Genomic DNA, 15,196 nt, shown 5'->3' on the forward strand with positions numbered 1-15,196 from the left:
AATTGTTTTTTTAATCATCATACCTTCCCAAAATATGATTGTATGATCAAACTTAACATAAATCTATGTCGTAGCATTTTTCTTACCAAACTTTATCTTTATATCGGTATGATAGTAAATGAAAATATCTGATGCAGATTATTGCAAAGTGATTAGTACCTCGAGGTTTGGGTATATATGAAGAATTGTAAGAACTTGATCATAAAATGTTTCTCGGTTATAAAAAAAAAATTAAAAATAAAAATAAAATATAAATCGGTTTTGGGAATGAATATAAAAATAGGATGAATCATGGATGAATTGAAATAATCTAAAAAGAGGAATCAAAAGGAAATCCTTTTGAGCATGAGATTGGATTTGCATTTTTTTTTTAATTTTAAAGGATAATATGAACGTATATTATTAATAAGAAAATAATTCATTGCCAATTTGCATTCTCTATTCGCATTTCAAACATGAAAAAATGTGGCCTTAAATCGCAAAGTGAATGTGGTGCATTTCAATTTTCCCACCATCCAAACAGGAAGAAAACAAGTTGTCGGTTGTCAATCAGCGTTCCAATTAAGGTATCCAAGTGGGGTCCATTGCGAACAAACTGACCTCCATTGACTTTATCAAATTAGTCAAATACAATCTGCACACCCAAGATGACCCACAAAACGCGGTTTCAATGTTCATGCACTCGCTCTTTATTTCGCTCAATCCAGCTGTGGTCTTGGAATTATTACATTATTTTAATATCACAAACCCAAAAAACAATACATTCAGATCCCACCCATCAGATTTTTCTTTCCTATTTCCTTTGCTTTCTCACTTGAGAAAAGACTCCTTCAAACAGTTTATTTTGTTTGTGTCTTGCTTTTTTTTATTAGTCTTCTGTTATCAAAATCTGAGGTAGAATTCCGAAGTCTTCGTGCTTTAGTTGATGTATTTTTCGACGAAACTTGCAAGGATATATTTGGATCGGTAGACCAGTAGTGGGTTTCTGAATTTGGAAACAGGACTGAAAGTGCTAGTGGGGTTGGTAAAATTTGCAAAGATGGAAGGTTCAAGGAGCAGGAGGGTGGAGAAAAGGGGCTATGAACAGAGCGTGGAGGATCAAGATGACCTGCCCGGATCAAAAAAGCCCAAGCTGCCCGCTTTAGCGAGGTTTTATTTCATTATTTTTGCACATGTCGTTTCCTTTGATGAATTTTATTGTTCTTGTTGATGGGTGTTTGAATTTGATTTGGCTTTCATATTATTAGTCATTATGTGATTTCTGATTATTCGTTCTTTGTGAGCGTTTCCGTGTTTTTGTTTCATGGACTTGGTCATCTTCAATAGCCTATGATGACTTTGAGAAAATTGGGAGAATGGACATTCAGGATCTCAAGTGGGTTCCAGTGGAGCTGATATGAATCAGTTACTAGTACTGGGTGAACTGATGATAAACCATGCTGTGGGGTTTTTGTTGCCCCCATTAATCTCATGTCCTATACTATATCCAGCAGATCTTGCCAACTTGATGCTAGTGCCGCATTTACTTGTGGGTCTGTAGTGGACAAAAAGAAGAGTGAGATTTCTTGAGGCTTTGATTAGGTGTGGTGGAACTGGGAAACAATTCCATTTGGTTTATAAGCATCATGCTGAAGTGGGAATCGGAAGTTCTGAGGGAAACATTTCTGGATATGATATCGTAAACAAATTGGCAACTGATAATTGTTGCAAATAACACTTTTGAGTTTCTTTGTGTGATCAATGTGATAATTAAGCAGACAGGCAGGAATAAAATTTTATGTATAGTAAAGGGAAAAGAAAAAGAAAAAAACATAGGACTGCATTGTTGAACATGGTTATCACATAAGGATGAACGGCTTTGAATCCATGCTTTTCATTTCTAAATTGAACACCAGAGTATTTGGGTAAATATTGGTGGCAGCAAAAACATATTTCTGGTAATGCATGTTCATTAAGCTAATGAATCCAACATCCTCCCTCATAGTTCCATTGTTTTGGTTGTTCTGAGACTGGTTAGTTGTCTGATCTGGTTCACTGTAGTATGATTCATGAGCTTTCCACTGATGGAGGTAATGCCAACAGGGCAAAATCCTTCATAGCTAGTATTAACTTGTTTTAAATGCTATTGTTCTTGTTGCTATTTTTAATGTTATTTTAGTTATTAATTTTTTTACAAAGGGGAGGATACCGGCTTGTCATGATTTGCCACATCAAATTTTCTGGTGGACAGTAGTAAGCTGAATGACTTTATAGTTCAGTGAGCAGTGTATTCTAGATGCATAATGGATATTGAATTGCTTGGCATGGAACATCAGGAAATTTATTGAATGTGCTGCTCATAAGGGTTTTAGGTATAAAAAGATATGTATGACAGTATGAGTGATGAAATAGTATGGATATTGCCAAGGAGAAAACTAAATGAAGATTGGTAACTTGTAAACATGAGATATTAGTCTTTTAGTGGTGTGGAAACTAAGTGTTCTGTATGACCATAATTTGACTGGAAGCCAAACTTCAAAATTTTTCATATATTCTTATGGCTTCTATTTATGGTTAAAACTGTGGTCTAGTTTGAAATGTAACTTTTGTTCACTTCCTGCAGTGTAATTGTGGAAGCTTTGAAGGTGGATAGTTTGCAACGACTTTGCTCTTCTTTGGAGCCTCTTTTCCGCAGAATTGTGAGTTGTATAGTTATTATTGCTTGTTGGTCATTGTATTACTTTCAGTGACAAGTTATTTCAGACTGTTTTTTTATGTGGTTTGTTGGTAGAGTGGAACTGTGACCACATTGTTAAATTGCATCAGTGTAATCACTATTGTTTTCTTCTTAAGAGACTGAAAATTTTATCAGAACAATGAAAAAAAAAAAAGGGACAAAAAGTGTGAGAAAATTTCCCATCTGGAGCCAAGCACTATGTCAACATTATAATAGTTCACCATAGATACAAATCAACTTACAATAGAAGGCCAATTAAAAATATGTGCTCACAAAAGGCCGCTTGAGTCTGCAATCCTCTAGGTAGGGAATTCCAAATCCCGTTTTCTCTCTTTATATCCACCCAAGGTTCACTCCAAACATCTTAATGATGTACCTGCTCCCCCATAAGGTAACCCCTGTGTCTTCAATCTTTCCCTGGCTCACCTTGTAGCTGTAGCAGTATCTCCGTCTACCATGAGCCTCATAATCACCTCTAGCTCTGACTTCTTACCAAACCCATTGCAAATCCTGTATTTCTTCCTCAAATGGCAAACCCATCACCAGCATGCTTTCAGAAAGCAAACAAAGTTTACCTCTACTATATCTCACCAATGCCTAGATGACCCCAGGGGTACCTAAGAGTATCTACTGAAGTTATCTTTCACCTTTCATAGTGGCTGTGGTACCTAAGGGTATCCATTGAAATTATCTTTCCCTGAGGAGAACTCCACTTTTGGGCAATCTGATTGGTTCACTTTTGAGGAATACACCACTTGCTAATTTGAAAAATTAAAGTTCAAAGGAACTCCTTCAAGGTCTTTGAGAACTGACATCCAGAGAAAAGCCAAGAAATACATTCTATCTCATAAACTCTTAGTGAATGATATCTTCTCCTCATAGATCCTGCAGTTCCTTTCAAGCCAAATTACCTGCATCATGGCAAGGACTGTGCAGGACCATGGAATTTCCCTTTCCCTTCTAAAACCTCCGAAAGAAAATTTCCATCAAAGATAGTATTCCCTAAGATCTGCCCAAGCCACACCAAGGAAAACAGGTCCTGCTACAAGTTGTAAGTAATCATGCTAAATAAATAAATGATCAGTAGTCACCTGCTCACAATAAACATGACAAATCAATCAAGAGAGGGAGTTTTATTGGGCCCTCTAACATAAATCATGTTATTTGTATTGAACCTTTCTACGAGCTACCAACCAAAAGAAAGCTTTTACTTTATTAGGGACCTTGGCATTTCAAATCAACTTACTGGATTTGAAGAAAACCGATCATGAAGTCCAAGAAAGAAAGGATTGGACTTCAAAGGGTAAGAACCTTTGCTTCCTGAACTGCAACATCCATCATCAGGAGTGGAACTGACAGGAAATATGATAGAAGAAAAGTAGAGCAGTAAGGTTGTCAATGTCATGTGTGTTGAGGTTTCTAATGAACCTGAGGTTCTAAGAGTGTATCCCATTTGGTGATAACTAATACTCCACCACATGGGCTCCTCTTTGACATGTCTAAAAAGGTGATGGAATACTGGTAGACTTTCTCAGTAATGAACTCCAGGTCCATCCCCAGGAATAAATCTAGTACGAGGGGGAAAATCTGGGTATTCTTGACACTTCTATCATTTATCTGGTTCATGCATGAAGTCACCTTTTGGACCTCATCACACACTCACACACAGATGCTAAGAAAAAGAAACAGGTCTTAAAATTTCATATTGAATTGATGTGAGACAATGATGATGTGAATCCTTGTAATGTATGAGTCTTTTCTTGCATTGTAATTGTTCTTGTTGCTTCAATTGTCAATGGCATGAATTCATGTAGCTTGATTTCTTGCTTTATGTATCAATCAGAGTTGCTCATCAACAAAAACTTACTGCCACCTAATCATCTAGAATGAGTTTTTGATTTCTTTTCAATCCTTGTTCATGGATCATGAATGTGCGCAATATGCATTACTTCTGGCATATAATTCATCTTTATTCTTTTAAAAATTTATGGTGAAGTTGCTTACCAATACATAATTTCATTTAAAACTGTAAAGCTTCAATAGTGTGCCCTTGAGGCCTGGCTCAAGTGGTAAGGTTGAAAGGTTCCAGGTTTGAGTCCCAGCAGCGTGAACAAAAAAAAACCTCAATAGTATACAATGAACTTCCATAGAAGTTGTGGCTCTTCATTTCTCTTTCATTATTTGAATCATTTTCACACTTAACAGCAATAAAAACTTACTAGTTCTTGGTAACTGTTAGAATATCTTGGAGGCTATGAATACTATTTGCACATCAGGAGGTCAGTCAATCCTGCTTATGGATACATCATTTTTTTTAAGCACCATCTATTTCATTCTGCCTAGCCTGCCTTCACTGTTGCTCAGTCAACTTCATAGTCATGGTTCCAAAGTTTTGTCTAATTCCCATTTGTTTGCATGAGGCAATTCTGATCTTGTTTCAGTGTTTAAAAATGAATTAAAATTGATTTATTATCTTAGAATTATCTTAATTATATCTTTTTGGCTTGTATCTTGTACATGAATATGTTTCTTTATTGTATTTAACTAGGGAATCTTGTAAATTGGTTAATATGGTACTTTTCATGAACAAAACAGGTCAGTGAAGAGGTGGAGCGCGCTTTGACAAGATTAGGTCATGCTAAACTTGTTGGAAGGTTTGTTACTACATATATGGGTAGAAGCTAACAATCAACATCTCTGTTTTGTTTGTTTATGGATCTTTTTCATGCTAATAAACAATTCAAGTGATATAAAAATATTTTTGCATTTTGCTCTTTGTTGTTGTGATGTAAATTAAGTTGATTAGAGGGTAAAGTGAAGGAAAAAATGGAGGCAAGATAATGAAACTTGTGAAAAATATCATGTATTATCATTATGCTCAGATTGTTGTAAGACATGGAATATGTAACTGTAAGGCCGATTATGGCTGTAAAGCAAGATCTTAGACATGCTGCTTGAGAAAATCCTTTTAGAGAGGAATGCTGTGAACATAAAAAAGAGAATGTTGAATGGCTGGTGGAAGTGACACTTCAGGGACAAAATAAATTTGTGTTACAATGGGTTCCAAATCTGAACTGGGCATATAAATTCAGTATGCTAACTAAGCACTATATATCCTCTAATTTTGTTTTGTTTTGTTTTTGTTTTTTTGGTTTTAACTTAAACTTTGTCATTCTTTTGTTGGGAATGGATTGGGGATTCAGTTCTTTAATAGGAAGAGAAATAGGATGGAAGAAACATTAGACTGTTCCATAAAATAAATGTCAAAGAAGTATGGGGAAACAAGAATGTTATGATAAATGGATGAGTTCAATGGGACTTAAATTTGATTTCCTAAAAACCTGGTTTCTGTTAGATGTTATTTAGTCTTTTTCATGGTATCCTTTCCATGAGGCAAGTCCTCGAAAGAAAGCCCATATATTAAATATAACAAGGAACCTAGGTGTTGGCATAATAGGTGACAAAGTTCAGTTCTAACTGTGCTTGGCAAACTTAAGATGATGCCTGGCAATACCATTTTTCCATATGCAATATATTCCTACTTTTATGGTATGATATATCCTTTTAGATCAACATGTAGAGCTTCCTTGAAGGCAAGTTCTGTATGCATTGTGTCCAACTTTTATGGTACCATATGCCCTATTTTATTGACTTGAAGACTAACTTGCCTTCTTCTTCTTCAGAAACTAGAGTTGCCAAGTTCGCAGTGGATAATAAATTAAAAAGTAACAGGTTGCGCCCCCCCCCCCCCCCCTCAGAATGTTTACGTGGTTGGGGGGGGCATGTGTCTTTGATGTAATGCTAGTGGAATCATGGATGGAAAAGTGAAGTGTAGCAACTGCAAAACTAGATGAAATGTAGGACCAATGCAGTTTTATTAGTTCTATTATAGGCTTCCCTGGTATTTGGTAACTGACTTTATTCAAACAGGTTGTGCCAATGAAAGGTTTTGGTTGCGTTTGGTTTGGAAAATGCTTTCTAGTTTTCATTTTATGAAATCAGTTTTTGTTTTCTATTTTTTCTTTTCTTGAAAATGCGTTTGGTTGAGAAAAGTGAAAACTACTTTTAGAAAATGAAATTTGTAAAATCTTGTTTGGTTTTAAGTTTTCATTAATGTAAAAAATGGTAAGAAGAAATATAATTAAAATTTTACTGATTACACCTATGATGTCATGAGATATATTATTATAATGGAAAATATTATTATTGTGATGTTATATGTATATCGTATATGGTCTTATTATTATATTGCATTTCATTTCATTATTTCTTCTTTTTCTTTTCTTTATTAGATTTTTATTTTAACATGGTTTAATAAAATATTCTTATAAACCTATAATTAATCAACTAAATTATTTGAATATGAAAATATATCCACTGATAATAATCCATATTTTTTATAAATGAACAAAATACTTATACCATATATAATATTTAATTTCAATATATATATATAAAAGATAATGTTGTATTCATATTAATATTTCTTTTGTATATGTAATATACTAATATTAATATTCCTTTTATATTATAGGTCTCATAAGGTATTCTATGTGATTTTATTTACTTTATTTGTTTTCAACTTTTTAGAAAGCAATTTTCACTGTTTTTTTTAAGAAAATTTTGAAACAACAAATTGTTGTTTGCACTTGATTCATTTTTTGAGCTCAGTTTTCTAGAAAGAGCTAAATGGAAAAACACTATTAAAAAATGTTATTTTGACCTAATTTTTATTTTCTTTGAAAACAAAAATAGAAAACTGCCTCAACAAACATGATCTTAATGTGTTGTATTAGTTTAATAACAAGTGATTTATACACAAAGAAACCTGAGTTTTTAAGTGGTTTGGCTAACCACGCTTACATCCATGGATGAGAGAGAACCAATACACTATACTAAAGAGAACTTACAGTGGGAAGAGAAAACAAATATAATCCTCAAACCCCAAAATAATACCATGGTTTCCCGCCTTTAGTGTCTACACTCTGAACCTCAAGCCCTATTCTACCGGGTGTCTCCTATTCTTTGTCACATCTCTACCTATTTGTATACTTTTTAAAAGCTCATCTCAATCTCACAACTTTTTCTTTTTGTAACCTAGAACATTAGTAGAGAAAATTCTAACTCCTTTCCTTTCACATATGAAATATTTTCTACAATATTTTTTATAGAAAGGAATATGTACCAAAAAGAAATGTGAGATATTTTCTAACAATTTCCATTTTGGCTCCATCTTTCTATGATACATGCATCCACTATACATGTCTTCTTCTCACTTGCCTTTACCGGTGCACCCAACTCCTCTAATGCACTGCAATCAAGCCAATTACCTAATGTACTCCCCTTGAAAACTTACCTAAAGCACTTCCATTAGAAATTGAAGTTTTGCTTAAATGAACAAATAAGCATCCACTCTCTCCAATCCTTGGTCCACAATACTCAATCTTCCAAATCCTTACTCTACACTACAACTTCCTTGTGTGCTACATCCTTGTTTAGTTTTGGTATATCTCCATGGATTCAAATCATTAACATTTGATTGTTTCTACTATTCAAGATCCAATAAGTGTATAAGAGATACGATATTTATTCTAGATAACAAAGAACATACTTAATGTATCACATACCAACGAGAGAACAACTGACTGCCCCTTATGCAAAAATTCCTTCCACAATATTCTTGTTTAAATGGAAGTAAGTTGCATGTAATTTGTGTTCAGAAGGCCTGATTTCAAATAGGATTTTGATGATTCTCTGTAATAGAAGTTTTATAGTGTGCCTAGGTTTGTTTTTGTACCTTCTTAACACGTGTATGTACTAATGAATTGCATTTTTCGTCTATTACAGGTCTTCACCACCAAGAATACAAGCCCCAGGAGGAAAGAATCTGCAACTTCATTTCAAAACAAGGATGCCACCTCACTTATTTACTGGTGGCAAGGTTGAGGGGGAGCAAGGAGCTTCTATCCTTGTTGTTTTGCTTGATGCGGACACCAGCAGTGTTGTTCAAACTGGACCAGAATCAGCAGCCAAACTGAATGTTGTGGTGCTGGAAGGTGATTTCAATGAAGAATCTGATGATGATTGGACCAAAGAGCATTTTGAAAGTCATGAAGTGAAGGAGCGTGAGGGGAAAAGACCGCTTCTGACTGGGGATCTACAGGTGACCCTCAAGGAAGGGATAGGAACTCTGGGAGATCTTACTTTTACAGACAATTCAAGCTGGATAAGGAGCAGAAAGTTTCGCCTTGGGGTGAAAATTGCACCTGGATACTGTGAGGATGTTCATATTCGTGAGGCTAAAACAGAGGCTTTTGCAGTTAAAGATCATAGGGGAGAATGTGAGTTTTCTGCCAATTGCTCCCTCCTTGTTTTGCTCATCCAAATGTTTTTTCAAGAAAATTTTGCACTGCCAATGCTACTTAAATGGGTGGACAACAGATAGTTAATCACATAACTGAGAGGACAGAGCCTGTATTAGTTGGTTAGGCACAGTAATATATATGTTTCTGCAGTAGGTAGAAATGCCAACTGCTGCTAAGAACCTTAGCGTGCATCACACAGAGGAAGTGTACTGCTGTTGTTTCATTGACAAAAGCAGTAACAGTTTGACTAATGGTGTCCTCACTTTTTCACTATAGGGAATGTGAGGCCCTTCAAAAGCATGATGTGCAGATGATAGTTAGCTGCAGTCTAGGAAATACAATGATTATAGGGTCAAAACACCTTTTTAAGCTTATCAGGTTTAAGGTCAGAATGGCCCAAACAAATATAGTTATTGGTACCCTAGTATAAATCATGAGCCCATGTCCTAATAGTTTAAACTTTTAGGAAATTTGATAGCTTAATGTGGTATCAGAGCAATAATTAACTAGAAGTCTCAAGTTCAAGGCTCCATGTGCTACCACGTATGATGGAGGGTATTAGCCATATACGTGGTGGGACCATATCTTAATAGTTTAAACTTTTAGGAAAGTTGGTAGCTTAACTGTTATGCTGTAGGAAAATATCTAGACTGTAAGGTTAAGATATCTGATCATAACAATGTTTTGACCTAGAAAATCTCATATGCTACCTGTGGTTTATATGCTGTCTTATCAAGGGAGGATGACTCAATCTTCACTGACAACAACTTTATTTACAAGTAAGGAAATTAATTAGCAACAAGAAAGTATGGACAAACTAAAGATGTTGTAAAATATATTGAAACTAAAGAAATAATAATTTCTAAACCTGCTATAATAAAGTATTGTTTGCCTTCTTAAATCGAAAATAATATCAGAACTGTTCTAACAATGATTGGATTAGTTACTTAGAGAAAAATATAATAACAAAATGAAAATCCATCTAAAAAGATAAGAAATTGAAATATATAAGAATGTAAAGAATAGGAATTTAAATGTAAAGGCTGCATTAGCCGCCAAGTTGCAAAAAACTTGCACTTAATATAAGTGCTTGACATAAAAAATATCTGAAGTTAGAAAATGACACAGTAACATAAGTTGATAAGCACTATCATAAATACTTTTAAGAATTTCAAAAAGAAACATCTTCCTTGGGTTCAACTTCTTGTATGCAACCGTTGAAGTTCTGTGGTTTATGATCATAACCCAAACAAAGTTACTAAAGTCAAGCACCATCCATTTTCTTTATTTTTCTGATATCTTTATACTTTATGTTGCTACCCTAAAGGCCTTTCCTGGCTTCCTCATAATATGATGGATGCCATTATCCATATTCTCAGTTTTTCCATTATTCCCAAAGTTTCCTCCTTATAATAATTTAATACCCTCCCTTTTTACAGATTTAAGCTTAATTTCCTCTTTAGATGGCACAAAGATCTTCTTATTCTTATTGTCCTTGTTAAAGGTGTAGATATTGGTCCAACCATCATATGTAACACCCTATTATCATATTGTCATGGCTTAACAAATCGAAGATGACACATATCCATAGTCAAATTAATCACACCAAAGCTTATGTCTACATGAAGAATATCATCCTATGCTTATTTGAGTGCATTTGGAGATAACACAATCCTGGCATTCCTTTCCTGCCAGATAATCCCTATCAGAGTAAGGCTAGTCCATGTGCCAAAACATCCTGCCTCCCAAATGACCCTTGAAACCCCTAAAAGATATGATCTGCACATCCACCACACTTTTAGGTGGAGCCCAAACAATTCCAGTGCTTCTTAGTAACCTTTGCCATAGCTCTAAAGCTACCAAGTAGTATAGAAAAAATATAATTAATCAACTTGTCACTTGCTGAGCACATAAAAAAAATCCAAACAGATGATTCTGTAAAGAATACTCAATTGTAGCATATCATTTGTATTGATCTTCTTATTAGCAAATAATCACACAAAAGCTTTACCTTATACAAGATTTTCATCACCTTCTTCAGGATAATCATCATAAATATGATCTTCATAATCTAGTTCTTCCTTATCACATTTTAGAAGAAACAAGGATGTCTAAATCGAAAAAAAATTGAACCATGTCTCTATAACATCACCATCTTCACCCTTGAAAGAACCATTCAATTTTGATCTAACTTAAGCGTCTATAATTTTTGTCATCCTTCTCTATCAAAAGTTGCTGCCTTTATCAATGTGATTGCCTGTGGTTTTTGGACCCTCCATTTGACTTATGCCTGGTTCTTCACATTTGTGGCATGTTCTTCCAAGGTTTTCAATGCAAGTTTGGCCTGTTGTCCAACTTAAATTTGTGTGATTTGCAGTGTTGGAAACTTTCTTTTCAGTTCTCGAAACACACTTCTGCAATTGTCCTGCCTCCATAGCATTACTTTGTATTATCACAGTGGTTGTTTCACATTTAAAAGTGGGTTGCAATCTTGTAGACTGTTGTCAGTATACAAATCTCCCCTTATTTTGTTGTTTGTCTACCAACAAAACTAGTTAATCTGATGATTTCAAGTAGTTCTTTGGCTTCTTGGACAAAAACCAACATTTTATATTAATTGATACAGTTTGACTGTGTACTTGAAATGTAGAACACTGGAATCTTGATGTAAATAAGGTCAAATTTTCTCTCTTTCTATTTGTTCCATTGAATAAGAAGATCTTGTATGTAACCATTAATCTAACCAAAATTGTCTCTGTTTTCTTGCAGTATACAAGAAACATTACCCACCTGCATTACATGACGAAGTTTGGAGATTGGATAGAATTGCCAAGGATGGAGCACTCCACAAAAAATTGGTGAAGGCTGCAATTGTGACTGTTGAAGATTTCCTCCGTTTTCTTGTCAGAGATCCACAGAAATTAAGAAATGTAAGTCTTTCTTTCTTAATTCACGTGTTCTTTTACATGTGTTTAATATATTTGTATACATACATATATATATAAATAGATTCTCCCTTTGCTGTATATTGTTTCTTCAAGTATTGATTATTCTTTGTTTTTCATTTTTATTTGATTTTCACAATACAGATCCTTGGGAGTGGAATGTCCAATAGGATGTGGGAGAATACAGTGGAGCATGCCAAGACATGTGTATTGGGTGGGAAGGTCTATGTTTACTTCACTGATGAAACTCATAGCACTGGTGCTGTCTTCAACAATATTTATGAGCTTAGGGGTCTCATTGCTGATGAGGAGTTCCTCCCTCTGGAGTCGCTTACCCACAATCAAAAGGTAGGAGTTTCTTTCTTTCTAAAAATTCTGGTAAAAAGCACTATATATATATTAAGTTTCTCTTTTATTGGTACACACGTACTTGCACACGTCCACAGTTTTCCATGGGGGAGTTACTAAATAAATTCCATTACATGTTATATTGCATATAACATGTGGAATATTGGATTCCAGATTTTATAGCTGAGTTTAGATTGCTAATAAGAAGAGGATCAAATTGCATGGAAAAGATAGATTGCGAACAATCAAATATTGGTTCTCACGTACTTGCACACGTCCACAGTGTTCTTTAGGGGAGTTACTATTGCATATAACATGTGGAATATTGAATTCCAGATTTTATAGCTGAGTTTAGATTGCTAATAAGAAGAGGATCAAATTGCATGGAAAAGATAGATTACGAACAATCAAATAAAGCATAAACGATAAATGATCAAGATAATGAAACCAGAATGGCACAGAAAATATGAAGTGCTGGGGATTTTCATATACAACCTGAAGGTCCACTCATATCAAGCCATGTGGAATATAGTCAGATCCTGAATGATACTTAATGATTGATTTTGCTCCTTGCCTGGTGTTAGCTTGATAGATATTGTTGGCCTATTACCTAACAGCTAAACTTTTGAGTAAATTGGTAACTTGACACCTGGTTATTTTGTTCAAAATGCTTTCCTGACAGTAAAGTTATAATCACTGCTCATTTGGTATAAGGAATAGCCTGAATGGGATGCAGTGAATGTTGGTAGTCTGCCCTGCAGATATTCGTGGCATGTCGCAACTATCATTTGTTAGACTGTAAACAACACCTAATAATTAGTTCCAACCTTTCTCTTGGGGTTTGAATGATCTTTCTAATAATATAGTAGAACTAACAATTTTGTTATACCTAACAAAATAACATTGTGATTTCATTCATCTCCATAATTATAGCTCACTTGTGGAATTCTGTTCAGATTTCAACAGATTCCCTGGTGAAGAGAGCATATGAGAATTGGAGTCAAGTTGTTGAATATGATGGCAAAGTCCTAAATTCTCTAATCGACAGTAAGAAGGTAACAAGATCCTCATCTACACCTATAGTTGATCACGGCCATGTCAGGGATCACTATATTAGAACTGCACCACACAGCCAGAACCATATCCCTTCTGACCCAAGCCCACAATGCCAACATGAAAATAACCACCCATCGGCCAGGCAACTGATCGAATACCCATTTGTGAGGTCTGATCCGACAATGGAGATGGCATTGACAACTCCACAAGCAGCATTATCTAGCAGCATGGATTACATGTCAGCAGGAACTTCTGCAAGGGGGAATCCATATCTTTCAGGAGACTGCTCTCGGTCAAGGAATGGACAGGGATTAGAAGACTATTTCTCTGAGGAAATCCGGCTGAGGAGTTCGGAGATGTTAGAAAATGATGAGATGCAGAGAATGCTAAAAACATTCAATATGGGTGTTGATGCTGGGATGGGGCCTGCCTTTGGTCATTCTGATGATGCTTGTTATTCCTACAGTATTCCATATGAGCGTCAGATGGATCAAACATTTGGTCAGATGGATCAAGCATTTGGTCAGGTGCATGGCCGGGGAACAGGAAAGGCTGTTGTGGGATGGCTTAAGTTGAGAGCTGCCTTGAGATGGGGAATATTCATAAGGAAGAAAGCAGCAGAGAGGAGAGCTCAGCTTGTTGAGCTAGACTGAATTGAATGCTTGGTATCTGGCAACCACTACTCCCAACCTGAACCTGGTATATGATTTCAACTTCTTTACCTCCATCCTAGCAACTACCAGTTTTGGTAATAAAGCCAAGTTACAGAAAGAAAGAAAGAAAGAAAATACAGAAAATATGCCTGTCCTATATGTATAACAGCTGAGGCTTTCACCTTATCCCTTTCCATATGCCATCTTTTTGTTCAATTTTCTTGAATATCTTTTCTTCAGAGAATACTCTGTTTTCTGTTTTTCTTCATGTTTGTGCTATATATCGATAAGTCTAACTTAGTCACTGTTAGGGAAGGATATATTATTTCATATTGTAAGCTTTCTGAGGTATGGAGTGAATCAAAGCCCGCTTTGTAATTTTACAATCCTCAGTTCTTGTTGATCATGTTGTTCTGGGAATTGATTCTGAGGCTTTAAATATAAGCTCTACATTATTGTGCATAATGGTTGTGTGGCCTCCAGGAAAAACTAAGAGCATCAGGGGTGGAAGATATATTTTTCCTCAAATGCACATCAAGCCTATTTATTAAAAATCTTTTCCTGGAAATATTTCACAGTGCTCCATGTGGTTGCTGAGGGGTTGAAATGATTGCTGTAAGATTCCAAATTTTCTTCTCCTATGGAATTATACTTGGTAACATAGTATGAAATAATGGAATGTTGTATTCATTAGGGTTACCAAAAAAATAACCACTAAAGTGGAAGGCTTCCAGCAACCTGGAAACTTGGCAGCATTATGGATGAGCATATGATTAGTAATGAACCAAGCCCCAAGCGCCAAGCCCCTTGTGCTGCAAGCCTGGTGGTCTACTGAGTAATACAAAATGGAGCATCAGGGTAAAAAAAGATTTAATTATAATCAATAGGTACCAACAAAAATTTGATACGATCCACCAACACAGTTCAAACCATATTTTTTCATGAGTTAAAATTGATTATAATTGGATTTGAATCAAATTTATACTGAATTGCATAATCTATTTGATAAACATGTTAATTTTTATAATACAAATTTAATCCAAATTGACTTATTCAATAATTATGTTGATTAACATGATTATAACCATAACCCATTTAACCTATTGAATTATT

The 15,196-nt window shown here is 35.1% G+C and overlaps 1 protein-coding gene across 1 annotated transcript; it reads left to right on the forward strand.

Annotated features, from left to right (window-relative positions):
* Positions 1–708: 708 nt before the first annotated feature.
* LOC117925112 (calmodulin-binding protein 60 E) lies at positions 709–14,545 on the forward strand. Its single transcript, XM_034843977.1, has 7 exons — positions 709–1,149; positions 2,603–2,678; positions 5,312–5,370; positions 8,564–9,057; positions 11,851–12,011; positions 12,171–12,374; positions 13,331–14,545. The coding sequence occupies exons 1-7, from the start codon at positions 1,040–1,042 to the stop codon at positions 14,081–14,083; spliced, it is 1,857 nt and encodes a 618-aa protein (XP_034699868.1). The 5' UTR covers positions 709–1,039; the 3' UTR covers positions 14,084–14,545.
* Positions 14,546–15,196: the final 651 nt, after the last annotated feature.

Source organism: Vitis riparia, chromosome 11, assembly GCF_004353265.1.
Source record: "Vitis riparia cultivar Riparia Gloire de Montpellier isolate 1030 chromosome 11, EGFV_Vit.rip_1.0, whole genome shotgun sequence".
Taxonomy (NCBI): domain Eukaryota; kingdom Viridiplantae; phylum Streptophyta; class Magnoliopsida; order Vitales; family Vitaceae; genus Vitis; species Vitis riparia.

Excerpts from the sequence above, each read along its gene's own strand:
- LOC117925112 (XM_034843977.1), top strand. The coding sequence starts at position 1,040 with ATGGAAGGTTCAAGGAGCAGGAGGGTGGAGAAAAGGGGCTATGAACAG. Across the intron at positions 1,150-2,602 it reads AAGCTGCCCGCTTTAGCGAG|TGTAATTGTGGAAGCTTTGA; the intron begins GTTTTATTTCAT and ends CACTTCCTGCAG. Across the intron at positions 5,371-8,563 it reads CATGCTAAACTTGTTGGAAG|GTCTTCACCACCAAGAATAC; the intron begins GTTTGTTACTAC and ends CGTCTATTACAG.